The sequence below is a fragment of the Pristiophorus japonicus genome, chromosome 6 (genome assembly GCF_044704955.1).
Source record: "Pristiophorus japonicus isolate sPriJap1 chromosome 6, sPriJap1.hap1, whole genome shotgun sequence".
Classification (NCBI taxonomy): Eukaryota; Metazoa; Chordata; class Chondrichthyes; family Pristiophoridae; genus Pristiophorus; species Pristiophorus japonicus.
Window position 1 is genome coordinate 47,903,099 of NC_091982.1, and position 18,035 is coordinate 47,921,133.

At 44.1% G+C, this 18,035-nt stretch overlaps 1 protein-coding gene across 2 annotated transcripts in view; it reads right to left on the minus strand.

Annotated features, from left to right (window-relative positions):
- The window catches only part of LOC139265651 (uncharacterized), a 93,647-nt gene that overhangs the window by 22,570 nt on the left and 53,042 nt on the right, over positions 1–18,035 (minus strand). Inside the window, exons 9-13 of one of the 2 annotated variants that reach the window (XM_070882834.1) lie at positions 17,005–17,133; positions 14,262–14,375; positions 9,515–9,634; positions 7,888–8,230; positions 2,435–2,498 (exon numbers count right to left, since the gene is read on the minus strand). In XM_070882834.1, the coding sequence (XP_070738935.1) occupies positions 2,435–2,498; positions 7,888–8,230; positions 9,515–9,634; positions 14,262–14,375; positions 17,005–17,133 (770 nt within the window). The remainder of the gene's footprint in view (positions 1–2,434; positions 2,499–7,887; positions 8,231–9,514; positions 9,635–14,261; positions 14,376–17,004; positions 17,134–18,035) is intronic. The other variant, XM_070882833.1, reaches the window with a different exon arrangement.

An 18,035-nucleotide genomic window follows, 5' to 3' on the forward strand; every position in this document is an offset into this window, starting at 1 on the left:
TTGGTTCCTCGACATATTGGTCTGGAAAACCATGGCTGAACATGCAACTTCAGTACCCCATTCCTGCTTTCTCGCCATACCCCTTGATCCCCCTAGTAGTAAGGACTACATCTAATTCCTTTTTGAATATATTTAGTGAATTGGCCTCAATTCAGTGCAATACTGAGGGTGTGCTGCACTGCTAGAGGTGCCATCTTTCAAATGCGATGTAAAATCTGTGCTCTCAGATGGATGTAAAAGATTCAATTTCACTATTGAAGAGCAGGGCAATTGTCCTGTCCAACATTTATCTTTTAACTAACATCACTGGAAGAAGATGCTGTTTGTGGGACATTGTTGTGCGTAATTTAGCTGCCACATTTCCCTACATTACAGCAATGACGACACTTCAAAAGTACTTAATTGGCCATGAAGCACTTTGGGGCTTCTTGAAGCTGTGAAAGGCACCATGACTGCAATCTATTGATTTTCTGATACTCCAGTCACCCAGCATAGATATCACTCAGAGGCTAGATTTTCCATGTATTCATAAATAATAGGTGGAAAGTCTAGCTTTAAAATTCATCTTAGTTTTTTGTCAGTTAAAAGGGAACAATAGTGATACAGGTAAGGAATGATATATATCCTTCGCTATCGAGTCTTTTACTATGTTGTAAACATACAATTTACATGCATAAAAAAAGTTGGTTAAAATAGCTGTGAATTAATTGTGGCACGGAACTATTCCAAAGTATCTCGAGTTTTTTTGGTGTGGTCAACCATGTCGAATGCTGCAGGGAGGTCAAAGAGGGCAGAAAGTAATTGGTGACTTTGTCCAGGGACTGGTGTGTGCAGAGTTAAGTAACAATGACACATTCTGGAATGGGAGATAGAGTGGTGGTTGAAGAGCACAAAGGGGTCAATGGCGAGCTTTGTAAATGTGCAGCAGCAAGGACAGTCGTTTTAAAGAAGTGAAAAAAAAACAGTGCCTGAGGAAAGTGAGCAGTTGAGATGAGAGAACTTTGGGCCCAGGAAGGGTAGCTAAATGGTCAGGAAACGTATCATGGGCAGGGGTGGGAGGGTTAAGGGAGCAGGTGGTGGGTTTCATTGAGGAGATTACGTTATTGAGAGCTGAGGCAGTGAGAAGTGAAATGTAACAGAGTATTGTGGAGTAGTCGGAATTACCCTATATAGCAAAAGGACATGTGCACTTCTAATACAAAGAGGGAAGACCAAAGGAGTATCAGGAATGTTATTACAATATTGTTGAAATTACTGCACTATCAGAGTGAAGCTTTTGAGTGCAATCATGCCCACATGAATCAAAATCACAATTTCTAAATTTGCGGATGACACCAAATTGGGGGGGGAATAATCAATACTGAGGAGGTCTGCAACAAATTACAAGACAACTTGCAGAATGGGCATATAACTGGCAAATGAAGTTCAACACAGATAAGAGTACAAATACACAAAATCACTAAAAGTAGCGATGCAGGTTAATAATGCCATAAAGAAAGAAAACTAAGCACTAGGGTTTATTTCTAGAAGGACAGAATTGAAAAGTAGAGAAGTTATCCTAAACTTGTATGGAGCCTTGGTTAGACCACACTTGATATACCGCGTACAGTTCTGGTCGCCACATTATAAAAAGCATATAGAGGCATTGGAGAGGGTGCAGAGAAGATTTACAAGGATGATTCCATAAATGTGAGGTTATACCCATCAGGAAAAGATAAACAGACTGGCTCTCTTTTCTCTTGAAAAGAGAAGGCTGAGGGGTGACCGAATAGAGGTCTAGAAAATTATGAAAGATTTTGATAGAGTGGATACAGAAAAAAAAAATTCTACTTGCAGGGAAGAACAAAACTAGAGGCCATCCATTTAAGATAGTCACCAAGAAATCCAATAGGAAATTCAGAAGAAACTTCTTTACCCAAAGAGTGGTGAGAATGTGGAACTCGCTGCCACAGAGAGTGGTTGAAGCGAATAGGATAGATGCATTTAAGGGGAGGCAAGACAATCATATGAAGGAGAAGGAAATAGAGGGTTATGCTGATAGATTTAGATGAGAAAAAATGGGAGGAGGCTCGAGTGGAGCATAAACGCCGGCATGGACTGGTTGGGCCGAATGGCCTGTTTCTGTGCCGTATATCCTGTGTAATCCTATGTAAGTGAGTAACAACTTTAAAGATAGGCTAATGTATGGTTGCAATTAGAAGGTTTTAAAAAAATAAAATGTTGGGTGTGATGCTGATCAATAACTTTGGTGAAGCAAGAAAATTACCAATAATTAATGGAAAGTAAGGATAAGCTCTATCAAGTTAAGACTGTTCTGGGAACCAGAATCCAATGAACTACAGGAGTCTGCATTTTGAAATATTTTGTTTGCATCATTATTAATCAGAACCTACTGTTGGCCAACTTTGAAATACATTAATTGCAAGCCACTTACCTCCTCATGAATGGCAGGACACATTTTAGTAGTTGTAGAATACTTTTGTTCCAATTGAAACGCTCTGCAACAGAAAGATACATTTATCACAAAAATGACTGGGGATTACATTCATGCAATATCACAAATAGGCTGATATATAGAAACATAGAAATTTACAGCGCAGAAGGAGGCCATTTCGGCCCATCGTGTCTGCGCTGGCCGACAAAGAGCCGTACGGCCCTTCACCAGCAGCTCTAAAGGTTACATACAAACCCATAACAATGACGGAAAGGCAAAGAGCACCCAGCCCAACCAGTCCGCCCCACACCACTGCAACATCCCTTATACTAAAAACATCTACACACTAACCCAACCGGAGCCATGTGATCCTGGGAGAGACAAAAAAAAACAGATAAAAACCCAGGCCAATTTCGGGAGAAAAAAATCTGGGAAAAAATATTAAACATGGTTAATCATAGATTCGTACAACACAGGAAGAGGCCACTCAGCCCATTGTGCTGGGCTAATTCTTTGAAAGAGCTATACAATTAGTCCCACTCCCCCGCTCTTTCCCCAGAGCCCTGCAACTCTTCCCAAAACAAGTACATATCCAATTCCCTTCTGAAAGTCACTATTGAATCTGCTTGCAGCACCTTTCCAGGTCATGCATTTCAGATCAAATATTGCTGAAACCTTATCCTTCTATCATAAGAACTGTAACAGTGTTAACTGTAATATGTCTTCATAATACAAAAAGGATATAGAGGCACTGGAGAAGGTGCAAAAGAGATTTACAAGGATGATATAAGAACGGAGACTACTGTCAGGAAAGACTGAACAGGTTGGGATCCTTTTCTCCAGAAAAGAGAAGACTGAGGGGTGACCTGATAGAGATCTTTAAAATTAAGAAAGGGCTTGATAGGGTAGACGTAGAGAAAATGTTTCCACTTGTGGGGGAGATCAAATCGAGAGGTCCATAAATATAAGATTGTCACTAATAAATCCAATAGGGAATTCAGGAGAAACTTCTTTACCCAGAGAGTGGTGAGAATGTGGAACTCACTACCTCGGAGTAGTTGAGGCGAATAGTATTTTTTTATTCCTTCACAGGATGTGGGCGTCGTTGGCAAGGACAGCACTTATTGTCCATCTCGCATTGTCCTCGAGAAGGTGGTGGTGAGCCGCCCTCTTGAATCGCTGCAGTCCATGTGGTGAAGGTACATAACCAAATCAGAGAGATCCGATTGTAACGCGGGCCTGGAAATGTACACTAGGTGTACGTAGCAGTTTGATACAACTGAGTGGCTTGCTAGGCCATTTCAGAGGGCAGTTAAAATTCAACCACACTGCTGTGGGTCTGGATGCATTTAAGGTGAAGTTGGACAAGCATAGGGTGGGACAAGGCTCGCGTGTAATGTGTAATGTGAAACAAGTCATAACAGAGCACCAACAAAGAATGTGACAGAAGAGTAGGGGGTGGGTTTAGTTTTCCTGCATTACCATATTCTGAAAGATACTGTTGGTGGGTGTGGGCATGGAGAAAGAGTAACCATCATCGGTGGCCAACATTGTCCACCTGAACAATGGGTCTAAAAGGAGCTTGGAGAGGACACAGGGGGTCTAGTGAGACCACTAAAGAGAGGAGACAAAGGGATATAAATTGACCCCACCCTAAACGGGTAACGTTTTTTACCGCAGTTGTGGTTCAGGTCAACTCTTTCGGGAAATTCCGCTCTTTGTTTCTTTTTGTTTTCATCCGGAAGTTGGTCATAATGGGGGGGGGGGGGTGGGGGGGCGGTGACTATACCCAAGGGGCAAAACGCGGCGGTGACAACAACTGAGGGGCGGAAGTTGGGGTGGGGGCTGCGGAGTCACCACCGCGATGACATCATTGCGATGCCGTGTTACCACAGCTCTCCCCTTCACTTAAAGGGGAGAGCCTCTGTGCTTTTTAAACTTCGGTCCACTGGGCCACCAGGGAGGGGATGCCAGGCTGCCTGTTGGTGGCCCGGCCGAACCCGGAGGCATAATTGTCGGGTCGACCTGGCAGTCGGCCGACAAAATAAACATGGCGGCAGCGGCAGTGCGTCCTCCCCTTTAAGGGAAGCCGCACCGCTGCTGCAAAAGGCCACAGCCCCACTAAACCACCAGGGAAAAGGTTGTTTTGGCACTGTCGGGCGGGCTGAAGATTTTCTGAGGGGAATGTCGCTGTCGGGGGGTTAGATTGGAAGTGCGCACAATGATGACGGGCTTAACACCGATTGGCAGCAGAGGAGCGGTAAGGGGGGGGGAGGGGGGGGGGGGGAAATCGGGGCACCGCCAGGAAAACGCGGGAAGGCAATTGGGCTAGCAGCGGCCATTCCACCAAAAGTCAGCGGCCATTCCACTCCGCAGCGTGGCCGGCGATTTGTGGTGGTAACCGGCCTTAAGGAAAGGGGCAATTTCGGCCCCAAAGAGTGATTGCAAACCTTTAACTAAATAACCCAACAGCAATTTGACAAACCTTCCACACTTTCAAGTCACACACCATCCTGACTTGGAAATATATCGCCGTTCCTTCATTGTTGCTCCCTCCCTAACAGCACTGGGGGAGCACCTTCACCACACGGACTGCAGCAGTTCAAGAAACATAGAAACATAGAAAATAGGTGCAGGAGTAGGCCATTCGGCCCTTCTAGCCTGCACCGCCATTCAATGAGTTCATGGCTGAACATTCAACTTCAGTACCCCATTCCTGCTTTCTCGCCATACCCCTTGATCCCCCTAGTAGTAAGGACCTCATCTAACTCCTTTTTGAATATATTTAGTGAATTGGCCTCAACAACTTTCTGTGGTAGAGAATTCCACAGGTTCACCACTCTCTGGGTGAAGAAGTTCCTCCGCATCTCAGTCCTAAATGGCTTACCCCTTATCCTTAGACTGTGACCTCTGGTTCTGGACTTCCCCAACATTGGGAACATTCTTCCTGCATCTAACCTGTCTAAACCCGTCAGAATTTTAAATGTTTCTATGAGGTCCCCTCTCATTCTTCTGAACTCCAGTGAATACAAGCCCAGTTGATCCAGTCTTTCTTGATAGGTCAGTCAGGCAGCTCACCACCACCTTCTCAAGGGCAAGGTGAGATGGGCAATAAATGCTGGCCTCGCCAACTACACCCACATCCCAGAACCAAATTTTTTTTTAAATCATTGGTTACGCTCCCTAAGGTAGGGATTTAATCCTCGTCAACTAAGGGATTTAAATGGGAAATTGATTTGTTCCAATTTAGAATGATTGGAGCATGTTTTAGACACATGAAGATTGCTTTGAGTATATTCAAATGTATTAGGTTAATTGTAAAAGTCTGTGGTTAAGGTAGTCCAATGCTTGTTTAAACAGTGTATTGTATTTGGAGAATAATTATATAATAATTAAAAATACTTGCATTTCTATAGTCGGGGAATCCAAGTTAACGCATATTCGAAATAATTTAGATATAGTAGAGTAGCTAATGCAAGGTGTTGGCTGGATGTTACAGAAAGACGACATCTGCTAACGTAACAGGTGAAAGACATGCCTGCAGATGGCTTGCTGCAGACACACCCCAGGATTTGGGACCCGAGCACCACGCAGGATGACTTAACTTCAATACAGCGCCTAAACTGCCAACTGGCCCGAGGGCTTTACATGTCTTCATGTCACCATTACCCAGACTATAGACTTGATACTGAAAGCACATGGTTGTTCCCTTTTAACTTACTATACACACTCCATGAGCAGTCTTTGTATTACCCATTTATTGCCAAATACCAGGCAGTAAAAAGGTAGCGTATTCTTTCTGTAATAATACCATATTTTCAGCCTATCTGTACAGAGAACAGCCTCTTCTGAAATACACAAAGGTCAGCTCTCCTACTCAGGAACTTAAGTATACAACAGTACTATCCATTGTGACAGATACAGGCTCCATCGTGCTCTTCGTTATAAAATTGTCCGCATGCCAGACACGAGACTCCCAAAGCAAGCGCTCTACTCGGAACTCCTTCACGGCAAACAAGCCAAAGGTGGGCAGAGGAACTGTTTTAAGAACACACTCAAAGCCTCCATGATAAAGTGCGACATCCCCACCGATACCTGGGAGTCCCTGGCCAAAGACCGCCCTAAGAGGAGGAAGTGCATCCAGGAGGGCGCTGAGCACCTAGCGTCTCATCGGCGAGAGCATGCAGAAATCAAGCGCAGGCAGCGGAAAGAGTGTGTGGCAAATCTGTCCCACCCTCCCTTACCCTCAACGACTATCTGCCCCCACCTGTGACAGGGACTGTGGTTCTCGTATGTGGCTGTGGACTGTTCAACCACCTAAGGACTCATTTTAAGAGTGGAAGCAAGTCTTCCTCGATTCCAAGAAACTGCCTATGATGATGATAAAATGTGTGTTATATCTTTTCCATTTGAATTTTAGCACTAAGAACTTTTAAAATAGCTGCCTTTGTCTGACGTTTACTTTAGGTGTTCCTTTGTTCCTTCATTAAGCACTTGTGGGTGGAGCAAATATTAAAATCGGGAAGGGGTAGAAATGAGCTAATTGTCTGCAACTGCTGCAGCCCTTAAAGAAAAGTGTGAGCCCGACATAAATTTCGAATGGAACACATCTTTAGCCTGATCTAATAAAAGGAAGAATGAATTTATATAGCGCCTCTCATGACCTCAGGATGTCCCAAAGCGCTTTACAGCCAATTTGAACTTTTACAATGTAATCACTGTCATAATGTACAGAAACACAGCAACCGAGTTGTGCACAGCAAGGTCCCATAAACAGCAATGCGATGACCAAAGAATCAATTTTTATTGATGCTGGTTGAGTGATAAATATTGGCTCTTCTTTGAAATAGTGCCGAAAGATTGTTTATGGTTACCCGAGAGGATTTTTTTTAACGTCTCAACCAAAAGACGGCACCTCCGACAGTGCAACACTCCCTCAGTACGAGACTGTACTGTCAGCCTAGATCTTGTGCTCAAATCTCTGGAGTGAGACTTGAACCTAGGCCTTCTGACTCAGAGGCGAGAGTGCTGCCCACTGAGCCACGGCTGACTCGTGGCATCAGAAAGCCAGATGAGTTTTCTTCCACCTCCCAACCACCTGGACTAATAAAACTGATTGAGAAAAAATAACTGGGCTTCTTCAAAGAAACTTGCTTACTGAGTAAGAGTGAATTGATCTTAAGTGCAAAAAATTCCCTGGGACAGGTACAACTACCCCATTGTCTTCAGTTAATTCAGTTCTACCATACCGTGTGGCAACTGTGGAGAGACATAAAATGTGACCTCAGAGATACATGGTTATTTAAGAAGCTCATCAAAAGAGTCTGCTTAAACAAGGCCTGCAGTGAGCATAGAACAAATAGTGTTTAGGGGAGAGCTCTGAATTGCAACATCGTAGTCTTATTCAGAAAATTCATGCAATTCTGCTTCAAAAGAGAAAAAATAGAGTTCACCTGTACAAGTTAATTCTCCCAAAAGATCATGAAGTTGGTTTGTGATGCATTCTGGCTGTTTGGTAGATCTTTCAACCTTTTTCTGAGACGCCCGCTTTCTTGTCTTTCTGCGGCCAAATCTGGCTGCATCTGCACCTTCAGTTTCAGAAGCGCCCGGTATACATCTGAAGCTGGAGTCTGACTTCGAGTTTTCACGATATATTTCAGAAGGTCGGGACTTGGCAGAGTCCAAATCCTGGGTCTCTCGGTTTTCTGGATTTGTTTCACGAGGCTCAACATCTTCCACATCATCTAAATCCACGTCACATGGGCCCTCTGAAATATCACTGTCTGCATCAGTTTCCTAGGCCATATACAGATATGTGAAAAATCAGACCACTGAAATTATCATATGCAGATTCTAATGAAGGTTTTACATTTCTTTTTACAGAAATTTGAATAGTAAATTAAGCAGATATCTCTAGTTCTGCAGTATCAAAGACATTCCCTCCTTATCTATCTAACCTCCCCCAGCCCTGCAAACCACAGCTCCGCCACCCCCCCCCCCACCCAAGATCACTGTGCTCCTCCAATTCTGGACTCTTGTACATCCCCGATTTTCATTACTCCACCATCCGTACCTTTAGCTGCCTGGGCCCTAAGCTCTGGAATTCCCTCCCGACACTCCAGTGCAGTACTGAGGGATTGCTGCACTGTCGGAGGTGCTGTCTTTCGGATGAAATGTTAAACCGAGGCCCCGTCTGCCCTCTCTGGTGGACGTAAAAGATCCCATGGCACTATTTCGAAGAAGAGCAGAGGGAGTTATCTATGGTGTCCTGGCCGATATTTAACCCTCAATTAACATCACTAAAAAATACAGATTATCTGGTCATTATCACATTGCTGTTTGTGGGGGCTTGCTGTGTGTGAATTGGCTGCTGCATTTCCAACATTGCAACAGTGATTACATGTCAAAAAAGTGCTTCATTGGCTGTAAAGTGCTTTGGGATGTCCCGAGGTCGTGAAAGGTGCTATATAAATGCAAGTCTTTGTTTTTCTTTTCCTGTCAGACTGAAGGAGCTGGGCTGGTGGAAAACATTCTGAACAACTGATTTCACAGACAAGTTTTTCCTCACAGACAGGTGTTGTAAGTTAAGAGAGTTATTGGAAGTTCGAGGCAATTCTTATCATAGAGAAGTTTAAATCCCATTCCTCCAATATAGTAAAATCTGTATTTACTCTTGCTCCTGTCAAATGCTAATTCTTAACAAACCTGATTCATAGTTTACAGCCTGTCAAAAGTACTATTTGTCCATCTGTCGATGAGAATCGGAGCGTACAATGCTCCTCATTTCACATTAAGTGAGGTAAATCAGCAGCATAACTGTTTAATTGTCCATCCCGGGGATACTACCTCCCCCCAATCACTTCACCCAATAAGAATGTCATAGGAAGTGTAGACTTGTCTGTGGAAGGAGTCCATTGCATTTGAAAACGTATCGACCGTAACAGTGATAATGATCAACTATTGATTTTCACACAAAAAAGAATTGTAGCTGCAGTTTAAGTCTTTTTTGAAAACTTGTTCACACAGTAAACCTAGTTCAGAACATAAAGAGAAACAACTGCCAGCATCATGTGTTCGTACCTCACCCTCCTCGGTGAATAGAGATGTTAATAACTGCTGGAAGTCTCGAATCTGATTATTGGCAGAGAAGAAGTCAAGTATAATTGCATCACACAAAATGGAGTCTTCAGACACCAGCTTCTGCAAGAGAAATAGCACCTGGTTTTAATTCAAGGGGTATGGTAGCAGAGTGATTATGTTACTGGACTAATGATCCGGAGACATGAGTTCAAATCCCACCATAGGCAGCGGGGGAATTTAAATTCAATAAATCTGGAATAAAAAGCTAGCATCAGTATTGGTGACCATGAAACTACTGGATTGTGGTAAAAACCCATCTGGTTCGCTAATGTCTTTCAGGGAAGGAAATCTGCTGCCCTGACCCGGTCTCGGCTATGTGACTCCAGACCCACAGCAATCTGTGTTCTGCCTCTGAAATGGCCTAGTAAGACACTCAGTTGTATAAGGTGGCTCACCACCACCTTCTCAAGGCCAATTAGAGATGGGCAATAAATGCTGGCCTTTGCCAGCGATGCCCACATCCTGTGAATGAATATTAAAAAAATGTTTTTTTTTTATATTAAAATGTTTTACTTATTAAAAAAAATCTTTAGAAGGGCGTCCCACAAAGACGGATTGCCTTCCACACTGTAGAACCCAAATGGGAGTACAGAAGGTCACAACACTGCAACTGACCTGTCCCTAAAGGGCAACATTCGTGTGAAACATGCATATGGAAACTATACGCTTCAGTCACCAATGGGTGGTTTCTTTTAGGAGAAGCCAAGGGAAGAGGAAAAGGCAAGAGAATTTCTGTTCTCTGCCAGTCACTTGTACCACATCCTCTGGTTCCAGTCGAGAGGGGAGGGATGGTCTAGGCGAATGGTTCAGAGTCGGTGGCTTCAAACCCCTCTGTGGAGTCAGTGCTGCTCTGCTCCCCGAGATGCCGTTCCTAACATCCCGAAAACCTGTCGCAGAGATCCCGGCTCCAACTCATTTTATTTAAAGAGGAGTGGACTCTTGGACTAATGGGCATGGATTCCAGACTTAAGATTGTTTTTTCCCCCAGTTATTGCCAGGTTAGGAATGACTGCACCCAGCATCAGACACCTGTCTGCTCCTGGAACAACAACAACTTGAATTTGTACCGCGCTGTTAAAAGAGTAAGGCATTCCAAGGCGCTTTTCACAGGAGCATTATCAAACAAACTTTTGACACTGAGCCACATAAGGGGATATTAGGACAGGTAATCAAAAGCTGGATAAAAGTTAGGCTTTAAGGAGCATCTTAAAGCGACTCCGTTAGGTAGAAACTTGGACCTACAAAAGAAGCAATCAGGAAGGGAAGGGGATCAACTTTTTCATAGGCCTATGATCCTGCCTTTGGGATAAGGGAGCGGGATTTAGCAATGCAGGCATTAGAAGTGGGCACGCAGAGGCCACATTCCTTGATCAGAACTACAGAAGCGATCAAAGTAAGAACATAAGAAATAGGAGCAGGACAAGGCCATTTGGCCCTTCGAGCCTGCTCCGCCAATCAATTAGACCATGGCTGATCTGATCTTGGCCTTAACTCCACTTTCCTGCCTGTTCCCCATAACCCTTGACTCCCCTATAATTCAAGAATCTGTCTATCTCCACCTTGAATATATTCAATGACCCAGCTTCCACAGCTCTTTGGGGGGAGAGAATTCCAAAGATTCACGACCCTTTGAGAGAAGAAATTCCTCCTCTTCTCAGTTTTACCTGTGCGACCCCTTATTTTGAAACTATGCCCCCAGTTTTAGATTGCCCCACAAGGGGAAACATCCTCTCTGCATCTACCCTGTCAAACCCCCTCAGAATCTTATGGGCCGAAAATTGCAGCCTCGCTTGGTGCGTACAAAGTGCGCATGGACCCGGCGAGGCCTCGCAAAAGCCGATTTTCGGGGTGAAAACCTGCTTTTCCAATCTGTCAAAATTAATTTTAAATATGTGAGGTGTTTTTTAAATTTATTATGCCGTGTTCCTTGTTTTAGGAGGGTTTTCTCATCGATAATAATGGGAACTCGCAAAAACAGAGTTCCCATTCTTATCAATGGGAATACTACCTAGCGATTGGTGGTCCAGGCCCACATCACTCCAGCATCTCCCCGCACGCTGCTCAGTGACTGAAGGCCTCTGCCCACAATCATACGTTCCTCAGTGACCACCAGGTATTTTCGTAAAAAATGTTCAGGTTGGAGGCGTTCGTCCGAAGGAAACCTCCAACCGCAATTTCCCCCCCTATATGTTTCAATAAAAGTACCTCTCATTCTGCTAAACTCCAATGAGCATAGACCCAACCTGCTCAACCTTTCCTCATAAGACAATCCCTTCATCCCAGGAATCAACCTCGTGAACCTTCTCTGAACTGCCTCCAAAGCAAGTGTATCGCTCCTTAAATAAGGAGACCAAAACTGTAAAAGCAACGCAAGCTGCTTGTAACACTGCCACCAGTTTAATTCAGATTCCAGGAGACCGGCATCCATTAGTAGATGCCCAGCATTCACACTACTGAATCTGGTTCCACTATCCCACTTTGTTGTAGCTCTCCAGTTCTACCATCAGGATAAGGGAGCCAACTTAAGACATCTTTTACATAAGAACATAAGAATTAGGAACAGGAGTAGGCCATCTAGCCCCTCGAGCCTGCTCCGCCATTCAACAAGATCATGGCTGATCTGGCCGTGGACTCCGCTCCACTTACCTGCCCACTCCCCGTAACCCTTAATTCCCTTATTGGTTAAAAATCTATCCATCTGTGATTTGAATACATTCAATGAGCTAGCCTCAACTGCTTCCTTGGGCAGAGAATTCCACAGATTCACAACCCTCTGGGAGAAGAAATTTCTTCTCAACTCGGTTTTAAATTGGCTCCCCTGTATTTTGAGGCTGTGTCCCCTAGTTCTAGTCTCCCCGACCAGTGGAAACAACCTCTCTGCCTCTATCTTGTCTATCCCTTTCATAATTTTAAATGTTTCTATAAGATCACCCCTCATCCTTCTGAACTCCAACGAGTAAAGACCCAGTCTACTCAATCTATCATCATAAGGTAACCCCCTCATCTCCGGAATCAGCCTAGTGAATTGTCTCTGTACCCCCTCCAAAGCTACTATATCCTTCCTTAAATAAAGTGACCAAAACTGCACACAGTACTCCAGGTGCGGCCTCACCAATACCCAATACAGTTGCAGCAGGACCTCCCTGCTTTTGTACTCCATCCCTCTCGCAATGAAGGCCAACATTCCATTTGCCTTCCTGATTACCTGCTGCACCTGCAAACTAACTTTTTGGGATTCATGCACAAGGATCCCCAGGTCCTTCTGCACCGCAGCATGTTGTAATTTCTCCCCATTCAAATAATATTCCCTTTTACTGTTTTTTTTTTCCCCCCCAAGGTGGATGACCTCACACTTTCCGACATTGTATTCCATCTGCCAAACCTTAGCCCATTCGCTTAACCTATCTAAATCTCTTTGCAGCCTCTCTGTGTCCTCTACACAACCCGCTTTCCCACTAATCTTTGTGTCATCTGCAAATTTTGTTACACTACACTCTGTCCCCTCTTCCAGGTCATCTATGTATATTGTAAACAGTTATGGTCCCAGCACCGATCCCTGTGGCACACCACTAACCACCGATTTCCAACCCGAAAAGGACCCAGTTATCCCGACTCTCTGCTTTCTGTTAGCCAGCCAATTCTCTATCCATGCTAATACATTTCCTCTGACTCCGCGTACCTTTATCTTCTGCAGTAACCTTTTGTGTGGCACCTTATCGAATGCCTTTTGGAAATCTAAATACGCCACATCCATCGGTACACCTTTATCCACCATGCTCGTTATATCCTCAAAGAATTCCAGTACATTAGTTAAACATGATTTCCCCTTCATGAATCCATGTTGCATCTGCTTGATTGCACTATTCCTATCTAGATGTCCCGCTATTTCTTCCTTAATGATAGTTTCAAGCATTTTCCCCACTACAGATGTTAAACTAACCGGCCTAAAGTTACCTGCCTTTTGTCTGCCCCCTATTTTAAACAGAGGCGTTACATTGGCTGCTTTCCAATCCGCTGGTACCTCCCCAGAGTCCAGAGAATTTTGGTAGATTATAACGAATGCATCTGCTATAACTTCCACCATCTCTTTTAATACCCTGGGATGCATTTCATCAGGACCAGGGGGCTTGTCTACCTTGAGATTTTTAACCAAGAAGGGAATTAAGGTTTACGGGGAGCGGGCGGGTAAGTGGAGCTGAGTCCACGGCCAGATCAGCCATGATCTTGTTGAATGGCAGAGCAGGCTCGAGGGGCTAGATGGCCTACTCCTGCTCCTAATTCTTATGTTCTTATCAGTATCCCAGAAACCATACTAAAATGGTGGAAATATAAAACGGCTTTACATTGCTTATAATGGCCAGAGGCAAAAGGTGACGATTGGCATCAGCTGGAGTTTTAAGATGTGAAAGTATCTCATGGCGTTTGATGCTGTTGTGCTTTATTTAATTAATATTAATCATGCAGTTACTTCAATACATCGCTACCACTTCAAATAAGCTAATCATGACGGAGTTCAGCTTCTGATAATGATACAATTCATTTAATACAATCTGGAAAATTGAGTGTCATAAAAAAAAAGGATTTGAGCAGCAAGATTATTCTTATAACGCAGACTGTTCAGATCAGATATTTAAGTATCCATGTCATACAGAATTGAAGAATCACTGAACATATTTGGCTCTCTAACCTCTAAAAAATCATTCAGTTGATGTTTAACGTCTTCCTTGAATTCATTGTTGATCTTGTCACATGACATCCAATTGACTGAAGGGATCTTTGCTTCAACCAAAGAGCTGAATGTCTGAAAAACAGGAACAGCAGATTTAGTGGAATAATGGGTCAGAATATCATCCTTTCAGTTCTGCAACCTGGGTTCAATTGCAGCCCAAACAAATGAAATGAAAGTCTGCGATAGCTGAAAGAATATGGATTCAATTCAAGAATTCCTAGTGAGAAATTGGTCCACAACACAAAGGCCCATGAGCCCATAACCACCTCCATAACATCGCCCGTCTCTACCCTTGCCTCAGGTCATCCGCTGCGGAAACCCTCATCCATGCCTTTGTTACCTCTGGACTTGACTATTCCAACACACTCCTGGCTGGCCTCCTATGTTCCACTCTATGGAAACTTGAGGTAATCCAAAAGTCAGCAGCCCATGTCCTAACTCGCACCAAGTCCCGCTCACCCATCACACCTGTGCTCGCCGAACTACATTGGCTCCCGGTTAAGAAATGCCTCGATTTCAAAATTCTCATTCTGGTTTACAAATCCCTCCATGGCCTCGCCCCTCCCGATCTCTGTAATCTCCTTCAGCCCCACAACATGTCCGCGCTCCTCTAATTCTGCCCTCTTGAGCATCCCTGATTATAACTGCTCAACCATCGGTGGCCGTGCCTTCAGCTGCTTGGGCCCTAAACTCTGGAATTCCCTCCCTAAACCTCTCCGCCTCTCTATCTTCCTTTAAGACACTCCTCAAAACCTACCTCTTTGACCAAGCTTTTGGCCATCTGACCTAACTTTTGTCTTATAATATCCCAGTGAAGTGCCTTGGGACGTTTTACTACGTTTAAGGTGCTACATAAATACCAGTTGTTATTGTTGTTGTGGCTTGTGTGGGATCTAAATTAACTCTGCCACAAGAGGGGAGCTCGTCTGAATCTGGAGTCAATGCTGCCAATGTTGAAGCAGTGGGATTCCATTCACGCTGCATATGGGGCTAAATTTTCACCTTCACTACATTAAGCCCCGGGGATTGCCACCCACTGCCGTCCGTAATCCATTCCATACGGGTGGGCGATCCAGTCCGCCAGATTAGTACCCATGTGGTGAAGACAAAGATCTACCCCCACAAGTTCAGTGTCAGTGTGAAGCTGAAACCGTGTCGCACTGGCGCTAGAGTCGGAGCACAAATTGGCCCAAACTGACTGACGAGACTTCATCCTCCAGGAAATCACACTCTGCTGTCAGATCATGCTCCAACTCCAGCTTCAGGCTGCAGTCAGATTATAGCTACACTGACGCCACTTTGCAGTTGTAGTGTGGGTGCACCCTCCTCTCCGCACCCAGTGCACCCTCCTCTCCGCACCCAGTGCACCCTCCTCTCCGCGCTCTCCTCTCTGTACCTGGAACATGATGGTCTCCTGGCATGGGGAGCCTTATAACAAGCTTCATCTCAAGGAGCATAAAAAGTAGAATTATGGAGAAAGCCAACACAATTTAGAGTGGAGTAGCTACAAATGATATTTGAATTACTAAAGAAGGGATTTTTTTCAAAAAAAAACCCACTTTAGTTTAACCATTCAAAGATCATGCACAAACAGAACTGGAAACATTTAACAATTAACTGTCCACTTGTAAAATTTTGAATTGTAAAATTCTTAGATTTTTTTTAAACAGGAGAGAGAAAAATCACGTTGGTTTTTACACCGTACAATAGTGGCATATCCAATTTTTTTAGCATTGGTTTGGGTTGGGATCTAGAACTAGCCGAACAGAGTGTACTCTAACCTGATCACTCCAGTTAAGAATGGTGGACAACCAGGCAACTAACAGGATGCAACAGCTCCATGAACATCCCCATCTTCAATCATGGAGGTTCCCAGCATGCGAGTGCAAGACTCAAGGCTGACTGGCGTCCATTATGCAGTTTTTAATTTACTAAAGTGAAATGCAAATACCTGCATCTGGATTCCCAGTTTGTCATATATACACAACTCTGGTTAGGCCTCAGATTCAATGGTAACTTTCAAAAAGGAATTGGATAAATACTTGAAGGGGAAACATTTACATGGTTACAGAGAAGAGCAGGGGACTAATTGGATAGCCCTGCCAAGGAGCTGGCATGGGCATGATGGGCCGAATGGCCCTTTTCTGTGCAGTATCAATCTACGATACTACGTGGCTATTGGCCAACAATGGTCTACATGGCAGTTGGAAGATGTAATTATGGCCGTGCCAAATCGCCCAAATCTGGACTTCGACACGCCCTTCCATCCTTCGACCCTTAGCTCCGCCCCTGTAGCCTGCCAACATTCACTGCCTATGCTCATGAAGATTGGCCAGAGGACATTGTCAGAGGAGATGCTAAAGAGGCCACCAACATTCATGGACCTGCAGCTCAGCATGAAATCAGTGCCCTCAGGAGAAAATGGGAGAAATGTGGAGAAAAGGTGAAATAGCAAAAAAAAGGACCAGAGCAACACATGGGTACAGGGAAGCTGAAAACTGCTTTGATTCTCTGCTTCAAAACGGCAAGTAGCTCATCGAACACCAATTGGAGAAATTTCTGCGCTGGCCACAGAGTTGTGCAGCTTTATTTAACGATATCACAAAATTTCGAAGTTTTAACTTGATTTTCAATTTGCAGAAATTTTTCTGAAAACGAAATGATCTACTCGCGCGAGTTCTGTACACAAGAAGCTGATTACCTTACTAAGCTCTTTCTGAAGGGCCTCAAATTCATGGTATTTTCTTGGAACAGACCAGCAATCCTCGGCAACTTGGCAGTTTTCTATGTCTATTGTACAAGATAGATCCCCCATTTCATCCCAGAATACCTGCAAAAAGTATAACATCATCACTCAAAAATTACCTCACCTGTCCTAAAAAGAAACCAGCCAAGGTTCCCACTCTTCAATGGTCATGTTGGTTAAGGACAGGATTAGCTCAGCTGTGATACCTCCATAGAATCAAATAACCTGCAGACACTCACTGCCTAGGTTCAGATGTGAAGAATGACCATTGAAGTGAATTACAAAGTGCTACAGAGGCCAGTTAAATCATTACCCAACATGTCAGTCAGCACTCTCCCGCAGCTCTTTAAAAGGTATGGAGTCATGCAGTGAAATTATATAGTATTGCCAAGGCAGATTTTTAATACAAGAATAAATTGTATTTATATTGCGCCTTTAACGTAGTAAAACCTCCCAAGGCGCTTCACAGGAGCGTTATCAAACAAAATTTGACACCGAGCCACTTCAAGATATCAGGGCAGATGACCAAAAACTTGGTCAAAGAGGTAGGTCTTAAGGAGTGTCTTAAAGGAGGAAAGAGAAGTAGAGACCTGGAAAGATTGAGAGAGAAAATTCTGAAGGCATGGCCACCAATGATGGCACGATTCAAATTGGGAATGCGCAAGAGGCCAAAATTGGAGGAGCGCAAATATCTTGGGAGAGTTGTAGGAGATTACAGAGAAAGGGAGAGGTGAGGGCATGGAGGGATTTGAAAACGGGGATTTTGAAATTGAGGCATTGCTTAACTTGGAGCCAATGTAGGTCAGCGGGCACAGGGGTGATGGGTGAATGGGACTTGGTGCGAGTGAGGATACGGGCAACAAGAGTTTTCGATAAGCTTAAGTTTATGGAGGGTGGAAGATGGGAGTCCAACCAGGAGTGCATTGGAATAGTCAAGTCTAGAGGTAACAAAGGCATGGGTGAGGGTTTCAGCAGAAGATGAGCTG